Consider the following 19,137-nt stretch of genomic DNA (forward strand, 5'->3'; position numbering starts at 1 on the left):
CAACCGTATGCCGGGGAGGGAAGGGGCCATGCTAGAGGCCCCGAAAGTTGCTTTCAGACAGGCTTTCCATTTCGGAAAGCCCGGCATGGAAATCCTGTCGGAATTCGACATCATAATCCCAACGGCAGAACCGGATTATGTGCGGCTTCTGACTGGCCAATGGGCTCCTTGAGCCCATCAGAGGCCAGTCGGTTTGATCGGCCGGTGTACATTACGACCACTAACATTATAATTCCAAGGTCAGAATGTAAAACAATGATGTCAGTCGGTAAGCCTCCGACAAGTAGTCAGAGGTTTACCGCCGACATCGTAATATGGCCCATAGTGGGTGCCCTGAGTGGGCACTGGGACACTCACCAATATTTAATGTGGGCGCCTTCCACTAGGGGAGCCAGCAGGGGCTCTGAGAAACCTCCCACAAGCCCCAACTTGGAAAAAAAGGTGTTGCTGCCCCAGGTAAACACCACAAACATATTTTTTTTAAATGAATAATACATAAGCGTATTGGACGACTCATTTATTATTCACTGATCCAGAAAAGGAGTGCATCATAATGTCTGCAAGGGATTTTAACTTATATTTGTGGGAGCCTGGTGGTGCCCCTAGAATGGGCAAAGGTGCACCAAACACGCTTGTAATGTTGTGTGGGCTGCAGGGAGTGCAGCAGCCACCCCAACAACATAAAAAACACAGTAAATACCCTGGGTCACTAAACCCATGACCACAGAAGAGCTTATCATATTTTTTAAAGCAATCCAAGCTGGAGCTCTTTGCTCTTTAGCTACAGTGCAGGGACCCCTTGTGAGGGTTCTACGGCTGCACTTTGTAGCCTGAAAAATATTATTAAAAAGGCTGAAAGACGTTTATTTTTAAAAATAAAACTTTATTAACAAAAATGTGTGGCTATCACCATTTAATAAATGTTACAATGTGTGAATTCATAAAATATACATTAGATTATATTTACAGGTGTCTTTTGACAAAAAGGATAGGCCTGCTTTATATATGTTGGTGTGCTGACCCCTTAATAAAGCCAATAGGTACGTGTTTTATATTTTGGCGTTCTAATTCTTTGACCAAGTCACTAGGACTGTGTTGCTTAAAATTACAACCTTGATATTGTCACATGACATGATCCTGCCGGTGTGGCTGTGCGCTGCAGGGAGGGTATGTGTGTGCTCATGGAAGGACTAGGGCAGGGCCATGCAATAGGCCAGGCCCTGCATCCAAACATAAGGTCCACACAGATGAAAGCCATGCGCAGCAGAGGGTTGGGCACCAGCTGAGAGTTGGCTGCAGGGCTGGGCCACAGGCCAGGCCCTCCACCTAACTGCACACAGTTATAGACATCTAACTTTACATGAAAAAAAGACAGAAATTCACTGAAAAAAACAAAGGTTAAAGTAATGTTATAGTTAGGAAGTGTAATTATATCTTACTTCAAATTTAAAAAACCTTAGGGATTCCGTTTTAGAGACATTATATTTAGGTAAAAATGTTAGTTAAAACATACCATTTTAAAAGAACAAAACCACTGAAATTCACCAGTTTTAGTTATCTCAAATAACTATAATATGTGCTCTAAAGTAACTATAGCTCGCGCCCTGCAAAGCATTGTTAATTACCACACATATCATATTATTCAAGACATGTTCTTGGACATCACTGAAAACATCACTGCAGCATCTGAAATGACATCATTGATGACAACACTGTGCATGGTGGGGTGAGGTTTATAGTTACTTTAGAGTTACAGTACATAAATAAGTTTATCATCTTAAAATGTTATAATACTCTTACCTGCAAATTCAATTAAACTTTTAGACTTAAAATGTTAACAAGGTTTTTTTAAAGTGACGGCTAAAAAAGAATGAATTATAAATTACATTATCATATTTAATATTTAATTATTCAGTTAACTTAATTTATTTAAACATGTATAAACATGTTCTTTTAATTAATTAATTACTTAACGCACATTTAATTTTATGAATTTATATGCAACATTTTTGATTATCAGTTCTAGGTTCAAATATATATTTAAAATATGTTTAGATTTATAATTTACATAAAAAATGCTTTAATATTTTTTAAGAATAATAAACTTAGATACTTTTCTCTAAGAAACAATTAACTATTGACCAAAGTTTAGAGGGAATTGAGAATTATCAAAGTGCTGCAAATGGTCTGCACTTGACTCATTCCCTCCAAATGGATGCAGAAGGAAGAAACCTTCAGACGTTTCTAGTGACTTGTTGTTCAGGTATTTTCATGAACCAGTTAAGATTTTACCACTTGGAGATGCAAAAGCTGCAGAGTGAAATTGGCAAATATCCCCATTATGACTACAACATATAGTCAATGGTGCCTCTCAGGCTGAGGAAGAGATGGGATACTGGTAGCAGCAAGGAGGAAAGAGGCAGATATCGAGAGAATATTTGATACTCTAATCTCAGATATTGTATTGTAATTGCATTTGTATAGCGATTACAACCCATGATGAGACGTCGAAGTGCTTTTTCAGTGAGCGGAACGCTACTCCTGGACCCATAGAGGAGTAGTGTTGAATTAGTATAGTGAAACATGCAAGTACATTTTAAGTGGTGGATAGAAGTGGAAAAAAGCTTTGTATTTATGTAGCGCGTGTTACCCCTAATGGGGTGTTGAAGTACGCTACTCCGGAAACCCGTAAAGGATTAGTGGCAAATTAGTATGGTGAAATATGAAAGTAATTTGAGTGGTGGATATTAGTCAGTAATTTGGAGTGAGAAGGATAGCGGAGGGATAGAAGGGAAAGAAAAGTTTGTATTCATATAGCACCTGTTACCCCTGATGGCTGTTAAAGCGCTTTTCTGGCGAGTACCACACCACTCCGGAACCCATAAAGGATTAGTGTTGAAAATTAGTACAGTGAAATATGAAGTAATTTCAGTGGTGGATATGTTATTCAGTTATTTGGATAGAGAAGGGTAGGTGGCGGGATAGAAGAGGGAAAGAGGTTTGTATTTATGTAGCGCTTCCTAGCTCTGATGGGGTTTTTAAGCGATTTTTTGGTGAGTACCATGTTACTCTGGAACCCATAAGGATTAGTGTTGAATGAGTATGGTGAAACATAACATGAAATTAATTTGAGTGGTAGATATGTTAGTCAGTTATTTGGATTGAGAAGGGTTAGGGAGGGGTAGAAAAGAGAAAAAGGTTTGCATTTATATAGCGCTTTTAACCCTGATGGGGTGTTGAAATGCTTTATTGGCGAGTAGCACGCTACTCTGGAACCCATAAATGATTAGTGGTGAATTAATATAGTGAAATATGGAATTTGAGAAGTGAACATGTTAGTCTGGTATTTTGATTGATAAGAATAGTGGAGGGATAGACGAGTGAAGGATTTTTTTATTTATGTTTTTTTAGGTCATAGCAGTAGAGGAGGCTTTTGGATGAGTAAAAAGGGTTTTTTGAAGGGGATGAATCAGAGGGAAGAGTTTTAAAAGTTTTCTTTTGGGGGATTGGTATAGTAAAAGAGGTGTCAGATGATGCAAAGAGGGGTAGAGTAGGAGAGAGTCTAGAAAGGGTTATTTTAGGGATCCTAGTAGTTTAATGGGGTTTGGGATACATAAGAGAGTGGGTGTAGAGGATATATTGATAGATGTATAGGGTGAGAGTTAGGGTAGTGCATTGGAAAGAGTAGCAGACAGAAGTTTGAGATGAGTCAGAAAGTTGGGTTAGAAGATATATTGAGAGAAGTATAGGCTGAGAAATAGGTTAGTGCATTGGAAATGCCAAATTAGAAGAAAGTGATAAATATATAGATCCTTAAGTACATTGAAAGTATATAGATGCATAAAGGAGGTAAGTATATGTAGATTAAAGATATTGATAGAGGTACAGGATGAGAAACAGGGTAGTGCATCGGATATGCTTTTTCAGGAGAAAAGTAACAGACACACAGATCCAAGTACATGAGATACACAGACACACAATGGAAGCAAGTACATGTGGACCAAAGATTTTTTTTTAACAACATAATTATTCTACATGTGTTAGACTTGGCACCATTGGCGTGAGTCTCCCCTCCACTTTTTGCTATTGCCTCATCTGTTTTTGCTGGTCTAGATTATTTGGGCACTTTGCCAAGGCTGTTTAGTGCCAAAGTGCAAGTGCTCCCTATGGTAAATTATTGTATGGATTAGGGATTCCATGATTAGTTATTTGATGTACTTGTTAGTCCCTAGTACAGTGCACCATGTGTGCCCAGGGCCTGTAAATCAAATGTTGCTGGTGGGCTTGCAGCACTGGTTGTGCCACCCACAGAAACAGCTTGTAAAATGTGGCTCAGGCCTGCCATTGCAGAGCCTGTGTGCAGTCTGTGAATGCCATGTCGACTTGGCAAGTGCACACACTTGCCAGTCCCTAAAACTTCCCTTTTCTGCATGTTAGCCACCCCTAAGGTAGGCCCAAGGTACCCCTGTGGGCAGGGTGCATTGTACGTGAAAGGTAGGACATGCCCTGGTGTGTGGCATGTCCTGATAGTGAAATACTGCCAATTTCATTTTTCACTAGTGCAAGGCTATCTGTTCCCGTAGGCCAGAATGGGCAGTTTGATTATAATATCTTATAACCATAACTGACCCAGGGAACAAGATAGGAAAATAAAGTTTAGTATGACTGAACTCAGAATGTTAAAGTGCATCTTTTAGTGTGTGTGATTTTAACATTCTGTGTTTGAAAATACCAGGATGTTCTTGCCTAACAATCCAGTATGCTCTGCTAGGTTTGTATTCCATATCTGGCTTGTGAGTGACAGGAGCTGGGAGAGGGCTGCGGCTCCAGCAGTCTGATGAGTCAGGACTGGGCTATATGGGACCTGGGTTGAATTTAGAGTAGGGGGAGGAGATTTCCTTTCACCTGCCTGGGCCAGGTCTGCTTTCAACAATGCTGTCTCCACTTCCTGCCAGGAAGTTGCACCAGTGAGGACAGAACTGGTTTTGGCTGGGTACAGACACTCTCTGCCTTCAAAGACAAAGGATGTGTGTGTATAAAAAGGGGGACCCAGACCCCATAACTTTAGATCACTTATGGAAAATCAAGAGGAACCTTTGGCAAGGAGAAGAAACCGGAGAAGCTGAAGGAGGATTACTGCCCCTCTGCTGTTTGCTGTTTGGGGTTGGCCTGCAGTGGTTACTTGTTGCCAAGGAAAGGAGAAAAGGACTTTGCTGTTTGCTTTGTCATCTTGAGGAATATCTGCAAGGGCTAGAAATTGAGCTTGCCTCCTGTCTGAAGTCTCAGGGACACAAAGACTTCACCACCTGCTCCCCTGGATTTCCTTGCTCGGAATTCTAACCTGCAGAAAGGTGCCTGCTGCTGTTCAGGACCTCCAGAGACTGTTTGTTGCTGGAAGCTGGAATTGCGACACAATGACGAAGAAGCGTGTCACATCTGTACCGAGACCCGACACATCGCTGAGCCACAGGGAAGAAGCGTGCCGCATCTACACCGAGTCCCGACGCATCACTGAGAACATCGTCGCAGCGCCGCCCATGCAGCTGCAAAAGTTCACGCATCAGACCAGATCGTCGCATCGCATCAAGCCTCCATTTTGTCGCATCACACCGGATCGTCGCATCGCATCGAGACGCCATCTTGTTGCACTGTAACCGGAACACAGTAGGAAACTGACGCATCCCCTCCTCTCAGGTAAGAAACTGACGCATCACCTTCCCTGCAGTAAGGAACAGGTGCGCCGCCTCCCCCAAAGCAAGGAACTGACGCTTCGCCTTCCCTGCGACCCCTTTGTTTGTTTTGCATGACGCATCTAAGGTACTTTGTAGGAAAAGTGTTGCATTTACACCTTGCATTGAACTAAACTATTTCTACCATTTAAGAACCTTATTTTTGATACTGTATTGTGGATTGTTGCCGTTTTGTCTTGTTTAGATACAGATTACTTATTTTCTAAACTGGTGTGGTGTCCATTTGTAATGTTTTCACTGTGTTACTGTATGTGTTCACAAATGCTTTACACACTGCCTCTGAGATAAGCCTGTCTACTCGTGCCAAGCTACCAAGGGGGTAAGCAGGTGTTATTTTAGGAGTGTATCCCCTTTCCCTGACTAGAAGCAAGGGTCCCTTTTTGGACAAAGGTGCAAACCATTGCCAACTAGGGACCCCCATTTCTAAAAACATGTTTGTACAAAGCAATACACAAAGATAGGTAAATATCTATAGTGAAAATAAATGCTTATATACAGAGGGATGCGTATGGTGCTTATGTGGGGAAGAGACACTTCTTGAGTAATTTTCTGAAGATAAGGTGGTTGTCAGTGGATCTTATGTTGGGGGGTAAAGAGTTCCATAGTTTGGCTGCTTGAACAGAGAAGGATGAACACTCATGGGTTTTTTCTTGTATCTTGGGATTTTGAGGCGAGATGCCCCTTTAGAGCGGAGGTTCCTTTGTTGAATATAAACCAGTTACAAAAGGATTAAGGAGATGTTCATCCTGGGGGCTAAGATGGTACTCTATTAAACACAACAACTAAATTTTCCAGAGATGACAAACAGTAAACAATATTGGGCATGGACGAAGCATGGATATCCCTTGTGTCCATCATGGAGTGATGGCCGTGTTGGACACCACAAGGATTCTAGTGAGGGCCCAGCATAATCGATAACAAAAACAGAAAAAGGAGTTGAACAAGCAACACCTTTCCACTAAACCACAGATTACACAACTGGAGAATAATGATGAAAGACCTCTTAAAGTCTAGACAATCAGACATACTTACTGTTTTGTAACTAGTAGTAGAGATTTCTCTAGGCTACCACAACTATCCTGCCAACATTCACACTCATACACACACAAGACAAGCAGACTGCAACAAACTTAGACAAAGAATACATATTGCAACCAGCCATCGCCCATCACTGAACACACCACTATTATTGTTGGGCTATATCTTGTTCATTGGTTATTGAAGCTCATCCTTACCGTATTGGAGATTGATGACATTTTAAGAGTCACACAAACTAAATTTCTTAACTAGTGCAATGCAATTCCAATCGCTAGCCTGCCTTGCCTATAGTGTATGTCAAAAATAAAACGTTTGTTGCTAACATGCACACTTTAAAAAGTAGATTTCGAAGGAATATGGTGTGCATTCAGCTTCCTCTGCTTTACTCTATGGTGTACATTAAAGGTCTGTACTCGGATCCTTATCTTTTCTTTAAATACTGTTCCATTATACTCTAAGATCTCACTTTAAAGCTTTGATTCACAAATCCGTGCTGATAATGTTCAGATGTTCTCTTTTTCTTCTTTGTCCACTTCTCTATATCTTTTTGTCTAATCTTGCTTACCTGCAGTTTAGTCTGGATGGCATCCCAATTTCTCAAACTCAATCCCAAGCAACCAGAGGTTCTTTGCTTTCTAGCTCACTACTCTAATCCTATTCTCTTACCTAAGGTGTTCATCAACTTTACTTCCTTTTCATCTACTACACATAATCAGCCATTTGTGTTTACTTCAATATTTTGACTTTCTAGATCAAATTTTTCCTAGTTGAAGCTAATTCTGCAAACATTATATTTGTCAGGCCTCATCTATTGCTGCTCACCATATGTCGGCCTTCCTAAGCATCTGAATTACTCAAAATCCAAGTGCTCGTTTGCTCCTCTCCTTTCCTCTCTCTTCATTCTCTTACATCACCATACTTGTGTAAACTTCTCTGGTAACCTGTTTCTTTCATGTGTAAATTTAGTTTTCTGTGCCTTTCTGTGCAATTTATTCAAGTGTCTTCATTCTCTGGCACCACCTTCTCGGATTTTAAGGTCTGTTTCTCAGGCCTCTGACAGTTCCTAATCCTCCTTGTGCTCCATTATTTTCGCTCTATTACCTCTTGTGGAATTAATTCTTAAGTCTTGTGGGAGGTGCTAATACCTGAAAGGCCTTTAAGAAACTCCTAGGAGAGCATCTGCTATTACCATGTAATGAACGCTGATCCTTTTAGTGTTGGTACTTTTTATTTGTCTAATTTCCTTGTACTGCTTCCTGTTTGATCAGCGTTTTGGATAACAGCTTTCCGATAAATCACTAATAAAATACAGAAAGTTTAACAACTTCAAGCTAGACCCCCCAAAAATGTCGATTCCGATGAAGCACTAATCACCCAGCAATTCAGATGATTCAAGTTTCTTCTGGCTCCACTTAGTCACTAGGCGCACTCCCTATAGCCTTTACTAACTAATGTAAATGCATTGCGCTCTCAAGCACACATCTTACTCGCTCCCTCCTACGTACTCATTTATACAGCTATTCCAATCCTAACATCACACAACCCAAAATATTAGTAATCCTACCTAGACCTCGACACAAGGCATTTACCAGTGCCTGGCCTCTTGGTAGGGAGAGCTAGCTCAAATGGAAGAAACTATGGTTTGAACTGAGGAGCATTACTAATCTAATAAAAACAGGTATGCACTGTACTGGAATGTTATGCAAAGATGGTAAATTAGCTTCCTCAGGACAGGAGGTGTGACTAGGTTAACTATATCAATAGATACAAACACACTTAAATAGAACTATGAAAGGCTCTAGATAATGTTAAATATTAATCTAGATTACAGTCTGGAATTGAAGGAAAAAGAATAATACAAAAGGTAATTGGCACAAGATCACACCACACTTAGAGGGGATATATGGGAACAACAATGTGCTTGACTCCCATGTAAGCCAACTCTAATAATTTCAGCTAATAATGAGAAGGTCAAGCAGCATAACAAATCCACTGAATGCCTAACTATTTTCTTCAAACATATATATAACTTGTCCAATAGAAGCAAACTACTGACCCATTTAAGTTAAATACAGTGTGTGTGTATATGTGTTTGTGTCAGTGCTTCATAATGCAGTATTTCTGCATCTTTTACAAATGTTATTATTGTGAACAATAATCATTATTTATAATTTGAGCATACAATGGAATGTGTAGACCAACAGAAAGAGGACACCAACTGATAGAAAAGGCCGGGAAACATCGGTTACATTGCGGTGTTCACACCGCAATACCTTTACAACGCGGGCATTACAACATAAGTCATTACAATGACTTGCGCTGGATGGCGCTCTAAGCTAAGGAATAGTATGATTTACTATTCCAACACCTTCCCTACTGTAACGTGTGCTTGAGTTGGAATAGTAAATCATACTATTCCTAAGTCCAGCACCCTTCCAGCGCACGTCATTGTAACGACTTACGTTGTAATGCCTGCGTTGTAAAGGTATTGCGGTGTGAACACTGCGATGTAACATCGTATATTCGAAAAAGGCCTGCTTTCTACAAATCTGCTCATGTCTTGTAGCAAAGCTGGAACAGCCAATGAGTAGTGTTTCAAAAGTGTTTGCTACTTACCCGATCTTACGATATTTATTACAATATCATGTCACACTACATGTCTTGCAATATTGTATAACTCAAACTAGGCAACAGCACAAATTTTGTTAGAATTCGAAAACCCTAAAACAAAGAAAAACAATTAGAAGAAAATTATGCTTCTAGTACGCTCTAATACCTTTAATTAGCATTCTAGAGAGGATTATTTTTTAGATAATTGCCTTTAACTCTTGCTAAGTATCCAGGGCTTTTCACTCACGTGTAGGCCTCGATCGTGCACCTGGAGTTTATCTTGTTTCATGTCTTTCCTTGTGCTCTGTTCTGTCTCCAGGGCAGGTCAGCTCAACTCCAATCTTCAGCTCCAAGTTGCCCACATTGACTGAGATTTTTGGAAGGACAGCCACACACAGAGCAGAGAATCCTTTACTTTTTAGTGACAAAAAATCTCATGACACAAGAATCATCTTGCAAAAGTATTTTAGTGCAGAAAACGTATGCCGCCGCCGTAGTAGAAAGAAGTTGGCAACTGGGCGAAGTACGAAGAGTGCCAACTTCGTCCAACTGCAGGGAAAAGTGTTAACGTTCGCCCAAACCGTTGTCCATCAGTGAACAGGAAGGCTGCACTGAATTTGCTCTGTGATCGCAAGGTCTGCCCCAAGCGTGCCCTTATGGCACTAATACTTTATTAAATACGTTCTCCACTGAGACAACAAAATGGCCGAATTTTTCAACATTATCTGACTTTTGAGCTAGTAGCCTCACAGTTCTGTAACCGATACCTGCTGTAGGGACTTATCGAGCTTGAAGCCCCTGGCTTTCTGTTATTTATTTTCTAACCTTTCTATCTGTATGCATCCTGGTTTATTTATTTTTGCTAATCTTATCGACTCTTATCCATATGTAATTCGTATTGTGTAGAAAAATTACGTTCAAACTACAATACTTATCTATGTAATTAACTTTTAAATATGCACTCACACTTGGATGCCAGTTGGGTTTTAGCACTATAAACAGGCACATTTATAACACAACAGTAAATTTAACTGAGAGCATCAACTTTGTGGTGTGAACACAGGTGCACTTCTGTGATTATTATTTAAGGAAGTCGCGCCATTTTCGATCCCCTTATGCTGTCAACCTGCAGACATATATTGGCCTCACTGTCATGATTGACAGCATGGAGAGTCATGCAAAAGAATTCATACTTTCTGTATGTTTCCGTCCCCAAAAATAAATACAAGCAGGGAAAAGCATTGTGTCATTACTAAGATCGCTTAAAAGGCAGCTCGCTGAGCACACTGTGCATTGTAAATGTTGTGGGTCCTACAGATTTTTTTTAATGTATATGTTGCTCTCTGAAACGCGGGATACAAGCAAGGTTTTATATAAAGTAACAGGCTTTACAAAATAACAAGGACTGCATGGAAAGAAACCTACCCGAACACAGATGGAGACAAGGGTAGGGATTGAGATAAGAGATGCCAATGAATGAGTAGATAGTTTAGAGCAGTGCACTCACCATGCCTGGGGACTGCGACCTTGAATCCGTTCCTTCATTTGTCTCTGTCTCGGTTTTGACTTCTACAGTGGTCATCTCCACGCTGGCAAGATGGGGCTATGGGGTTCTAAGTGGACCCCTGTAATACACAGCGGGCACTCTTTATTCCTGGTGGTCCCCCCAGCGAGGCCGCTCCTGCAGATGAAGATATGCGCACAACCCCTCACCCGGCTCCCTGATTTCCTGCCTGGAGTGGTGCGGTGGGCTAGTGTGTCAGAGAGACTGAACATTTATAGGACACAGAATTCATCCTCCCACCAGCGGGCAGAGTGCCACTGTATAAACCTAGCCCCCTCCCTCGCTGGCATCTCCCTGCCCCTCCAACCAACCACTCCCCTGCAATCTCTTCACCCAAAGGATCAGCAACAGAAGCAAATCCATATTTTAATAAACGCAGCCAACAATCTGCTACAGTTGCATCACATCGCTGTAATCTGTCATAAAGATTATCCTGGATAATTGATAAAAAGGGAAACAACTCTCCTTACTCCACCTTGTAATGGCTGCTGGGAGCGCTCACCCACCCCTCTCCCCAGTGGCGTAGAGAGCGCAGCTTGATGTATCGACAACATGGTCGCCAAATATAGCAGGGAATCAAGGGCCTAGTTCTAGGCCAGCCAATCAACGATGACAGGCAGCTGTCTAGTGCAATCTGAACATGTCATCTTTGCGCAACAGGAAGACGGTGCACACATGTCAGGCTGGAGCAGCAGTAAGAGCTGTTCATATGTCAGGCTGGGCAGTCCACCGGAGTCAGGAACATGTGGTCCTGCCTGGGAGGTTGTATCATGCACATTATATTGTGACAGATGGAAGGGTTGTGGATGTTGTACTGGGCAGTGTGAGTAATCATCCACTTGAACGCGGGTGTGGAAGGGGTTTTGTGAAAGTCATTACAGGAACATGGGCGGGTTTGTGTGAATTGTATTTTGAGTAGTAAAAGTCAGGTGCATGAAATCCCAGAGTAGCCCAACCTGTGACAACAGGAGCTGTGCACTTGTTATCTGGGGCGGCTGGAAGAGTTGTGCATGTTAACCTTGAACATTGAGAGGAGGTGTGAGTATGCTGTGGCAGGGCAGCTCGAGGAGCTGAGGGCATGTCACCCAAGAGGAGAGGCGTGTAGTCAAGTTATCATCAGGTCGTAAGAGGAGTTGTGCATAACTCAACTGGAAACACTATGAAATGTCGGAAGGTTCTTCAGGGTAATGATATGGCTGTTGTCAAGTTGACACATTTTATTGGAAACAATCCAAGTCCACATTAAAGATGAGAACATCTACCTCAAAATTCCCATTGGTCTACCCCCACTCTGTAAAAATGTATTGCGCACATAAGCCCTTAATAGCCCTCCCTTCACCCAATCCCCAAGTTGATCATTGTTATGGATACCTTAAACGAGCAAATATGGTGGTATGAAAGGGAAACATCTTGGATGCAAAGCACCACCACCGTCCATAGAGAGGATCATACCAATAGTATGTAAGAGCTGGCGGATGTAAGTGCTGACTATTTACACAGACATTTCCCCAAAAATCTTTTTTCAGCACACCTCTGTAAACTATCATTGGTCTTCAAAGGCAGCAATATAGATAACCAGTCAGAGGATTCTGTACATTTGATGACATTATCATTACACAAATATTTCTTCAGAGCAAACTTAAATGTTACTGGCAAAGTGTACGCTTTTACCTAGCACATTTCTTGGGGACTATATTGTAGCTATATCTACTCAGTTTCCACATATACCCAAATATCACAGAATATTTATTTAGCTATGTCGTGCTCAATGCTCTAGGTGATTGGGATCAGGCAAAAACTTGAAGTCAAGCTACTGCATCCAGCACAAAATACACAAAAACTATTTCTGTATTGCGCTTACGACGAAGTATTCCGTCTCTTTAACATGACTTTCAAACCCAAAAGACCCTTTTACTGTACTCACATCAACCAACACCGATTACATCTGTTTTGATGTCTGCACCAAAACGAAAACCATCCCACAACTGTGGACAAAGCCTTCCCGCCAACAAGGGAGTAACTTGATCAAGAGTCTTGGAGCTTGGTATGCTTTACCCATCCAACATCTTGCAAGACAGAATGTGTTTCTTCAGGGTCAGCGACTAGCGCCATCTTTGCCCCCTTGCTCACACCAGCCTCAGTCTCTCAAACTATTAGCGCACTCCGGTTTGTATTCAGGCAGATAAGGATTAGGAGCTCACTAAGGGACAGATGTATCAAAGGGTTTTACACATTCTGTGTCTATGGGAAGATGGTTTCGTGCATACAAACCTAATGTCTCTAGTACCTACTTCTGTAACAATTCGCATTTATGTCTCTCTAATGCTTCAACTACCCCTTTCAGCCATGAGTCAAGTTTTTTGTTTCTTGCTGTTGATTGAATCACCAAATAATTGAAGTCACAGAAGTTGCAAGTCGCTTCAAAAGATTACACATCTACATCCTCATTTGTAACTTACTTCCCTGACAACTAAACGCAAGTGAAAAAGTTGCGACTCTTCTGCAGTATCATTCTTGTGTGGTAAAATAAATGCATATAACACCCAGATGGCGGACACGATTTTTCAGCAACACCTTACTCGACTTCCTGGAAGTAAGGACAACATTTTTTTAGTGACCCTTCATCCCTCAGGCTTAAACAATGTCTCAATAGGACACACATTCTTTCTGAAACCTGTGCTTTTCCCTCAGTCCAGATGTGCCTCAAGTTCTCCTATCCAGCCGAACCCATTGGTATGGTGGTACCTGGGGGCATATTACCAACAACTAGCGATAATTATCGCTATGTTGGCTTAGCGGCAATATTTTCATCGCCGAGCTGCGGCGATTTTTATCGCTTAGGAACCTTGCTATTATCAAGGTTTATCTCCTAAGCGATAAAAATCGGCCGAAATGCATGAATATCGCTGAAAACTCAGCGATATTCATGCATTACCGAGCTAATGCTCTTAGCCATGTTATCCACCTACCATTGGATAACATGGCTAAGAACTGCTCAGGGGCAGGTGTTAGCTTTTGGAGATAATCGCGCTTAGCGCGAATATCTCCAAAAGTTGGTAATAGGAGATAGCGATGTTAGCGACTGTTTCCAGTCGCTAACATCTTGGCACGCCCACTTTGCATGTCATTAGTGATAAATTTCACTGACATGCAAAGCGGGGCCCAAGATGGTCGCTATCTCCTACTAGCTGTCGCTAACTGGTGTTAGCGACAGCTAGGTAATAGGGAGATACTTTTATCTCCGCTTTCTTCGGAGATAAACCCCCTTGATAATATGCCCCTTGGTGCTAAATTTGAGCCGGTGGTTGCAGGGAGGACCCATCAGCACTCATTTTTGGGGCCCAACACTTATTTTTGCTTTGATCCAGAGAAAGAGAGAGAAAAACAAAAAAGGGGAAAGAAGGAGGGAGAGAAAAACTGGAAAACGGTGAGAAAGGGAGTCAGTCAGGATGTAAAAGAACAGGCAGGTTAAATCCCTGGCGTATTCCTCAAAGTCTCTCGTTTCTTGTCCCGTTTCCACGTGGAAACGGGACAAGAAACGAGAGACTTTGAGGAATACGCCAGGGATTTAACCCCTAATAAATTTACAAACTGGATCAAATGTTGAAATACACTGTGTATATTATGACGAAGTTTACAGAATACAAAACATTGTAAATAGCCTTGAAAAAGCCCTGGCGCAATTCGCCATAGGGGCGAAACACGTGTCGGCTGTCTACGTTTTATCTATACAAATAAAGAGCAATTTTCCATAAAGTACGGACTCTTCTGATTCTATTCATACAAAAAAGGATTGAGCCTAAGGACACCAAGATGTAACGTCCAACACACTCATCACCCCTTTCAAATACCTTACTGTTTGAAAACTCAAGAGGTCCAGAGTTTTCTTGAGTGTGTTAGCATTATCAAAAATCTGTGAAAACTAATGTGGACTTGGATTCCTCTGTGGACCACCTCCCCTCTGAGGAACACTAATCAGCAGTGGTTGCTCCACTATGGCGGAGGAGCGTTGCCCCACCTGCCAACAGCTGAAAAAAATGAAAAAGAAAACGATAATTATCGTTTTATTTTTTACTTGGAACCGAGGCTTAGAAGCAGGGCCAGGGTGGTGAAAGGCTGAAGGGGAAGTGTTGGGCACTGCCTTCATTGCGCATATGGGTTTAACCGGCCGTCTCAGTCCTGCCAAAATCACATGCGCAGTGAAGATCTCTCCAGCCCCTGCTGCATTGCTGGGTGGAAGAGAGCATGCACAGGCTCCCAGTCTGTGTGGGAGCGCAAATCATCGCTGCTCAGGCCAATCCTGACCCTGCTTTCAGCAGCATGCAAGCAGCGTCAGCATTGGCAACAGTGCACTCTGGGACCCTGTGCCTGGAGGAGTGTGATGTGGCAAGCAGGTGAGTATTTTATTATATTTTTGGGAAGACCCTAGTTGGCCGAAGTACTGCCACTTTCCTCTCTCCGGCTGATTAGAAAGGGCCATCAAAGGCGTGAGGAAGAGCCTGTCTTTGGCCTCACCCAGTTCTCGTGCTTGCTAGCACCACTCAGTTGTTTGTGTGCCTTCTGTGGAGACCTTTGTAAGGCTTACATTATACTGCTCCAAGTCTGGGCAAGGCATTCCAAACCAGTTCAATGTTGTCAAATAATGATCCACCCTGCTCCCCTTTCCTTTCTCTCCTGTTCCCTGCAGTGCTTTGAAGCAATCTAACAGTGGCATTCAGCACTATTCAAGTAACCTACATGACATAACATCCTGTTAACTCCCCCCTCATCCTTCTTCTTCTCTCTGCCCTCTCACTTCCTTGGGCACCGCAGGCTGTGAAGACACAGAAGGCGAGGTGTCAGGGTGCGTGGGTCGAGGCTTGAAGGTCCTGGAGGACAAAGAGGGTAGAGGAGGCGGGAGCGTGGGGTTGGTCTTGCACCCTGTGTAGACATGGAAGAAAGACGTCAAGAGGTCTGGGCCTCGGCCTTAGCCTGTGAAGGGAGGAGGGGTGTAAGGGGTCTGCGGTCTGTAGACAGAGCGAACATTGGAAGGGGAATTGCCATAGTTCATGGGGCTGAGCCCCACAGGCTCTGAAGACCCAGGGAGGAGAGGTGACAACAAGGTTGGTGTGAGAGGAAGCAAAGAGGGGTCAGGGGAGGACAGGAGACACAGCAGTCTCTGATGGCCTCAGGGAGGGAGGAGAGATGCTACAGGGTTCTGCAGGGTTTTGAGAAACAGGAGAGAGGGTCAGCCCTGCTGTTCTCCTTTGCGTTTCCCCACTCCTTTGAGCTGTATTATCACATCCTAGGAATCCAATGGCAGCAGGGTAGTGCCCCTTGGCTGAGAGACTCAAATCCAGGCTTGGCCCAGCTCGCTGTGCCACCTGGAGCCCAGCACTGCCCCTCCCGGTGCCTCGGAAGTGAAGGGCTTTGGTGCTTCCTGGAAAGGAATTAGAATAATTGACACTGAGACCCCCAGAGGCAGATGTTCCGATCTGTCCACTGATCTGTCATCAAACACCCGAATCTCCGCCCCCTTATCATCCTCCCCTGCAGTGCCAGAGACCAGGCAGCGCTTGCCCAGCGAGAGATGCACAGAACGGAGAGCACTGCAGGCATGGGAGGCAGGCAGGATGCAGACATGAGGGGAGGCATTTTATTTACTTATGTGTTGTGTTTTATAGAGCAGGCAGGGTCTCAGAGCCCAGTTCAAAAGAGGTGAAAACCCAGCCAGGAGTCAGGGATTTACAGAGGTTTTCAGTAGAGAAGTTTGTAATGTAGGTAATAGGGTGCTGAAATGATTTCAATACAGGGATTGAGATTTACAGAGGATTACAGTCAAAATTAGATAAAGGAGCACTAACTAGATGCTTACAGGTAGCACTCAGAGTTAGGCTCAGGTACCTCTCCGGTCAAGGTACAGTTACCCTATAGTATCTCCCAGGAATGGAAGCAGGTAAATACCTCTCAGGATGTGGTTTAGTAACAGGGCGGTGGCACTTAATTCTGGGGATGGATTAAGGTACCTCTCAGGACAAAGTACGTTTACCACTCTCTGCCACCCTCCCGCCCCCCCATGCCTTGTAAAGCTTGTTTGCCCCACAGCAGGCCAGCGTACCAAGAAAACACTTATACAAAGCCACCATTCCACCTGCTACACAAACTCAATTAATTTAGCACTGTGTTTTAGGGTCAAAGGTCGCTGTAAAAGGAGCTTCACATTCTCTGGCCTCTGACTGAGCCTCCACAGTTGACATCTGAAAGAAACTGCTGCCTGAGCGTTGATTGGCTCAAGGTCCTGCTGTGACCACACTCACTGGGTTGCAAAGGAGCCAGAAGGGTAGAATCTCCTGATGTGGCCCACCTAATTAAAGGAAGCCATATCCTGGCCATTAGAGGATGCACCATCAACATCTACTGTCTAGACACACACGGCAAGGGCCTCCTTACTGAGGTCATCACTATGGCCTTAAGGGACACGACCTTGATGCCTCTCAGTTTCAGCCCTGGCCTGCTGGATCCCAGTTCACAAGCTTTTCATATTCTCCAAAGACCCAAAGCTGTATGGGCTGCATTATACGCTGAGAAAGCACTGCACGGGTGGCCGAGTGCCTGCCCCGGGAGGACCATTGCGGACAGTGCCAGGACAGGGAACAAAGTAGAACAAGGGATCAAACAACACGTCAGAAATGCAGGAGTTCGTGTATGACCGCACAGGGTTAAACACAGGATCACGCACCAGCTCAGGAATGCACAAAAGGTCACGTGCGAGTTCATGGATGCACATGGGTCTACATACCAGCTGGAGTCGAGTGTGAGCCCAGAGGCCTCTTGCAGCTCTCTGCTCACTCCCCTACTATGGTTTCTGTGCACACCACACAACTGAGGCAGCACTCGCACACATACGTATCTTCTTGGCATCACAAGTTTGATACAGTTGATCATCCTTCTCTTTTAGCTGTCTAGGCATCAACAGTGCCACCATTACAAGGGTCTCCTCTTTATCTCTCTGATCGCTAATTTTCGGCAGCCTGAGACCCCAAGCCATCTTCACCCAGAGCTCTGCCAGCTGGCAGTATTCAAGGCACGGGTCCACTCTTCTCCAGACACAGTGCCCCTCGGTGACATCATCACCGCCTTTGTCTTCTCGTACACCTCTCTTCTGGTCTTGCATTTCAGATTGACTTAGCTCTTTGCCACTGGAAGTCCCTACAATCCCCAATGCTGGACTCCCAAAACAGAGGTCCAATACTTTCCTTCCTATAATACACCCATCTGTTTACCATTTCCTATTAACTTCCCTCTTGACTCGCCTGAAGTTTGCCTGCTCTGCCACAAGCCTTGGTGCTCTCTTTAGTCCCTCCATGAACTCGGAATATTTCATCATCAGCATCTTTTGATTCTCTGTATCAAAATATCTGCCTCTTCATCCCTTTCCATGCTTCCAAAGCTTGGTGTGGTGGAGTAGCGTTAACTGCGCCAATGAAGGCATTCAAAGTCACTTCAAAAGTCTTTGCCCGCGTGGTGCATTCTATCTCCCTGTCAGGCACTAAAGTCCCTCAACTAAAGAGCTGAGACCCTAAACGTCAAGATGAGCATCATTTCTCCTACTGATGTAGAAATACCAGGTGACCAGGTTATAAGAACCTCACAGATTATCTTTGTACCATTATGAAAATATATTGCAAATACCGTTCACTCCACTGTCTGAATATGTTTTGTCTGCTTTGCTCAACAAAAAAGTACTCTATTATTTGTTTCTCTATTAGTCCCACCTGCTAGGGGAATGGCATCTTTGTACCCATGTTGCTAATGCTGTTGTGTGCATATGCCGCCCCTTCTTACGACTAGTACACAATTTATAGCACTTCAAATAAATTAACCAGCCTGTGGTTGATCCACACAGAAAGGGCCTGAATTCCTCTAAAGTTGACTAGCACCTCCCTGCGTGGGTCCCTTCCAGGTGAGCAGCATCACGGTCGTTTTAGCTCTTTGCTTCGCTCTCACACCAGATTCAAGTAATGCAACTACATTGCTCTGCTGCTCCAGCTCGCCTTCTCCAAGGGGTAAGTATGACTTTGTTGCTTATACATGAATGAGTAGTACATACTTCCACCCAAACCCTTGAATTATCAATAGATTTGTGGGGCTGATTCAAAGCCCCAAGGCGAAAAGTGCAACACCAGAGAGAAGAAT

The 19,137-nt window shown here is 43.4% G+C and overlaps 1 protein-coding gene across 2 annotated transcripts in view; it reads right to left on the bottom strand.

Annotated features, from left to right (window-relative positions):
- The window catches only part of PCP2 (Purkinje cell protein 2), a 147,164-nt gene that overhangs the window by 79,666 nt on the left and 48,361 nt on the right, over nucleotides 1–19,137 (bottom strand). Inside the window, exon 1 of one of the 2 annotated variants that reach the window (XM_078657415.1) lies at nucleotides 10,906–11,054. The exons of the other annotated variant lie outside the window; for it this stretch is intronic. Within the exon in view, the coding sequence (XP_078513541.1) occupies nucleotides 10,906–10,980 (75 nt within the window). The 5' untranslated portion in view covers nucleotides 10,981–11,054. Of the gene's footprint in view, nucleotides 1–10,905; nucleotides 11,055–19,137 lie in introns of those variants that run through there. 2 annotated transcript variants of the gene reach the window in all.

The sequence above is a fragment of the Lissotriton helveticus genome, chromosome 1_1 (genome assembly GCF_964261635.1).
Source record: "Lissotriton helveticus chromosome 1_1, aLisHel1.1, whole genome shotgun sequence".
In the NCBI taxonomy this organism is placed as follows: domain Eukaryota; kingdom Metazoa; phylum Chordata; class Amphibia; order Caudata; family Salamandridae; genus Lissotriton; species Lissotriton helveticus.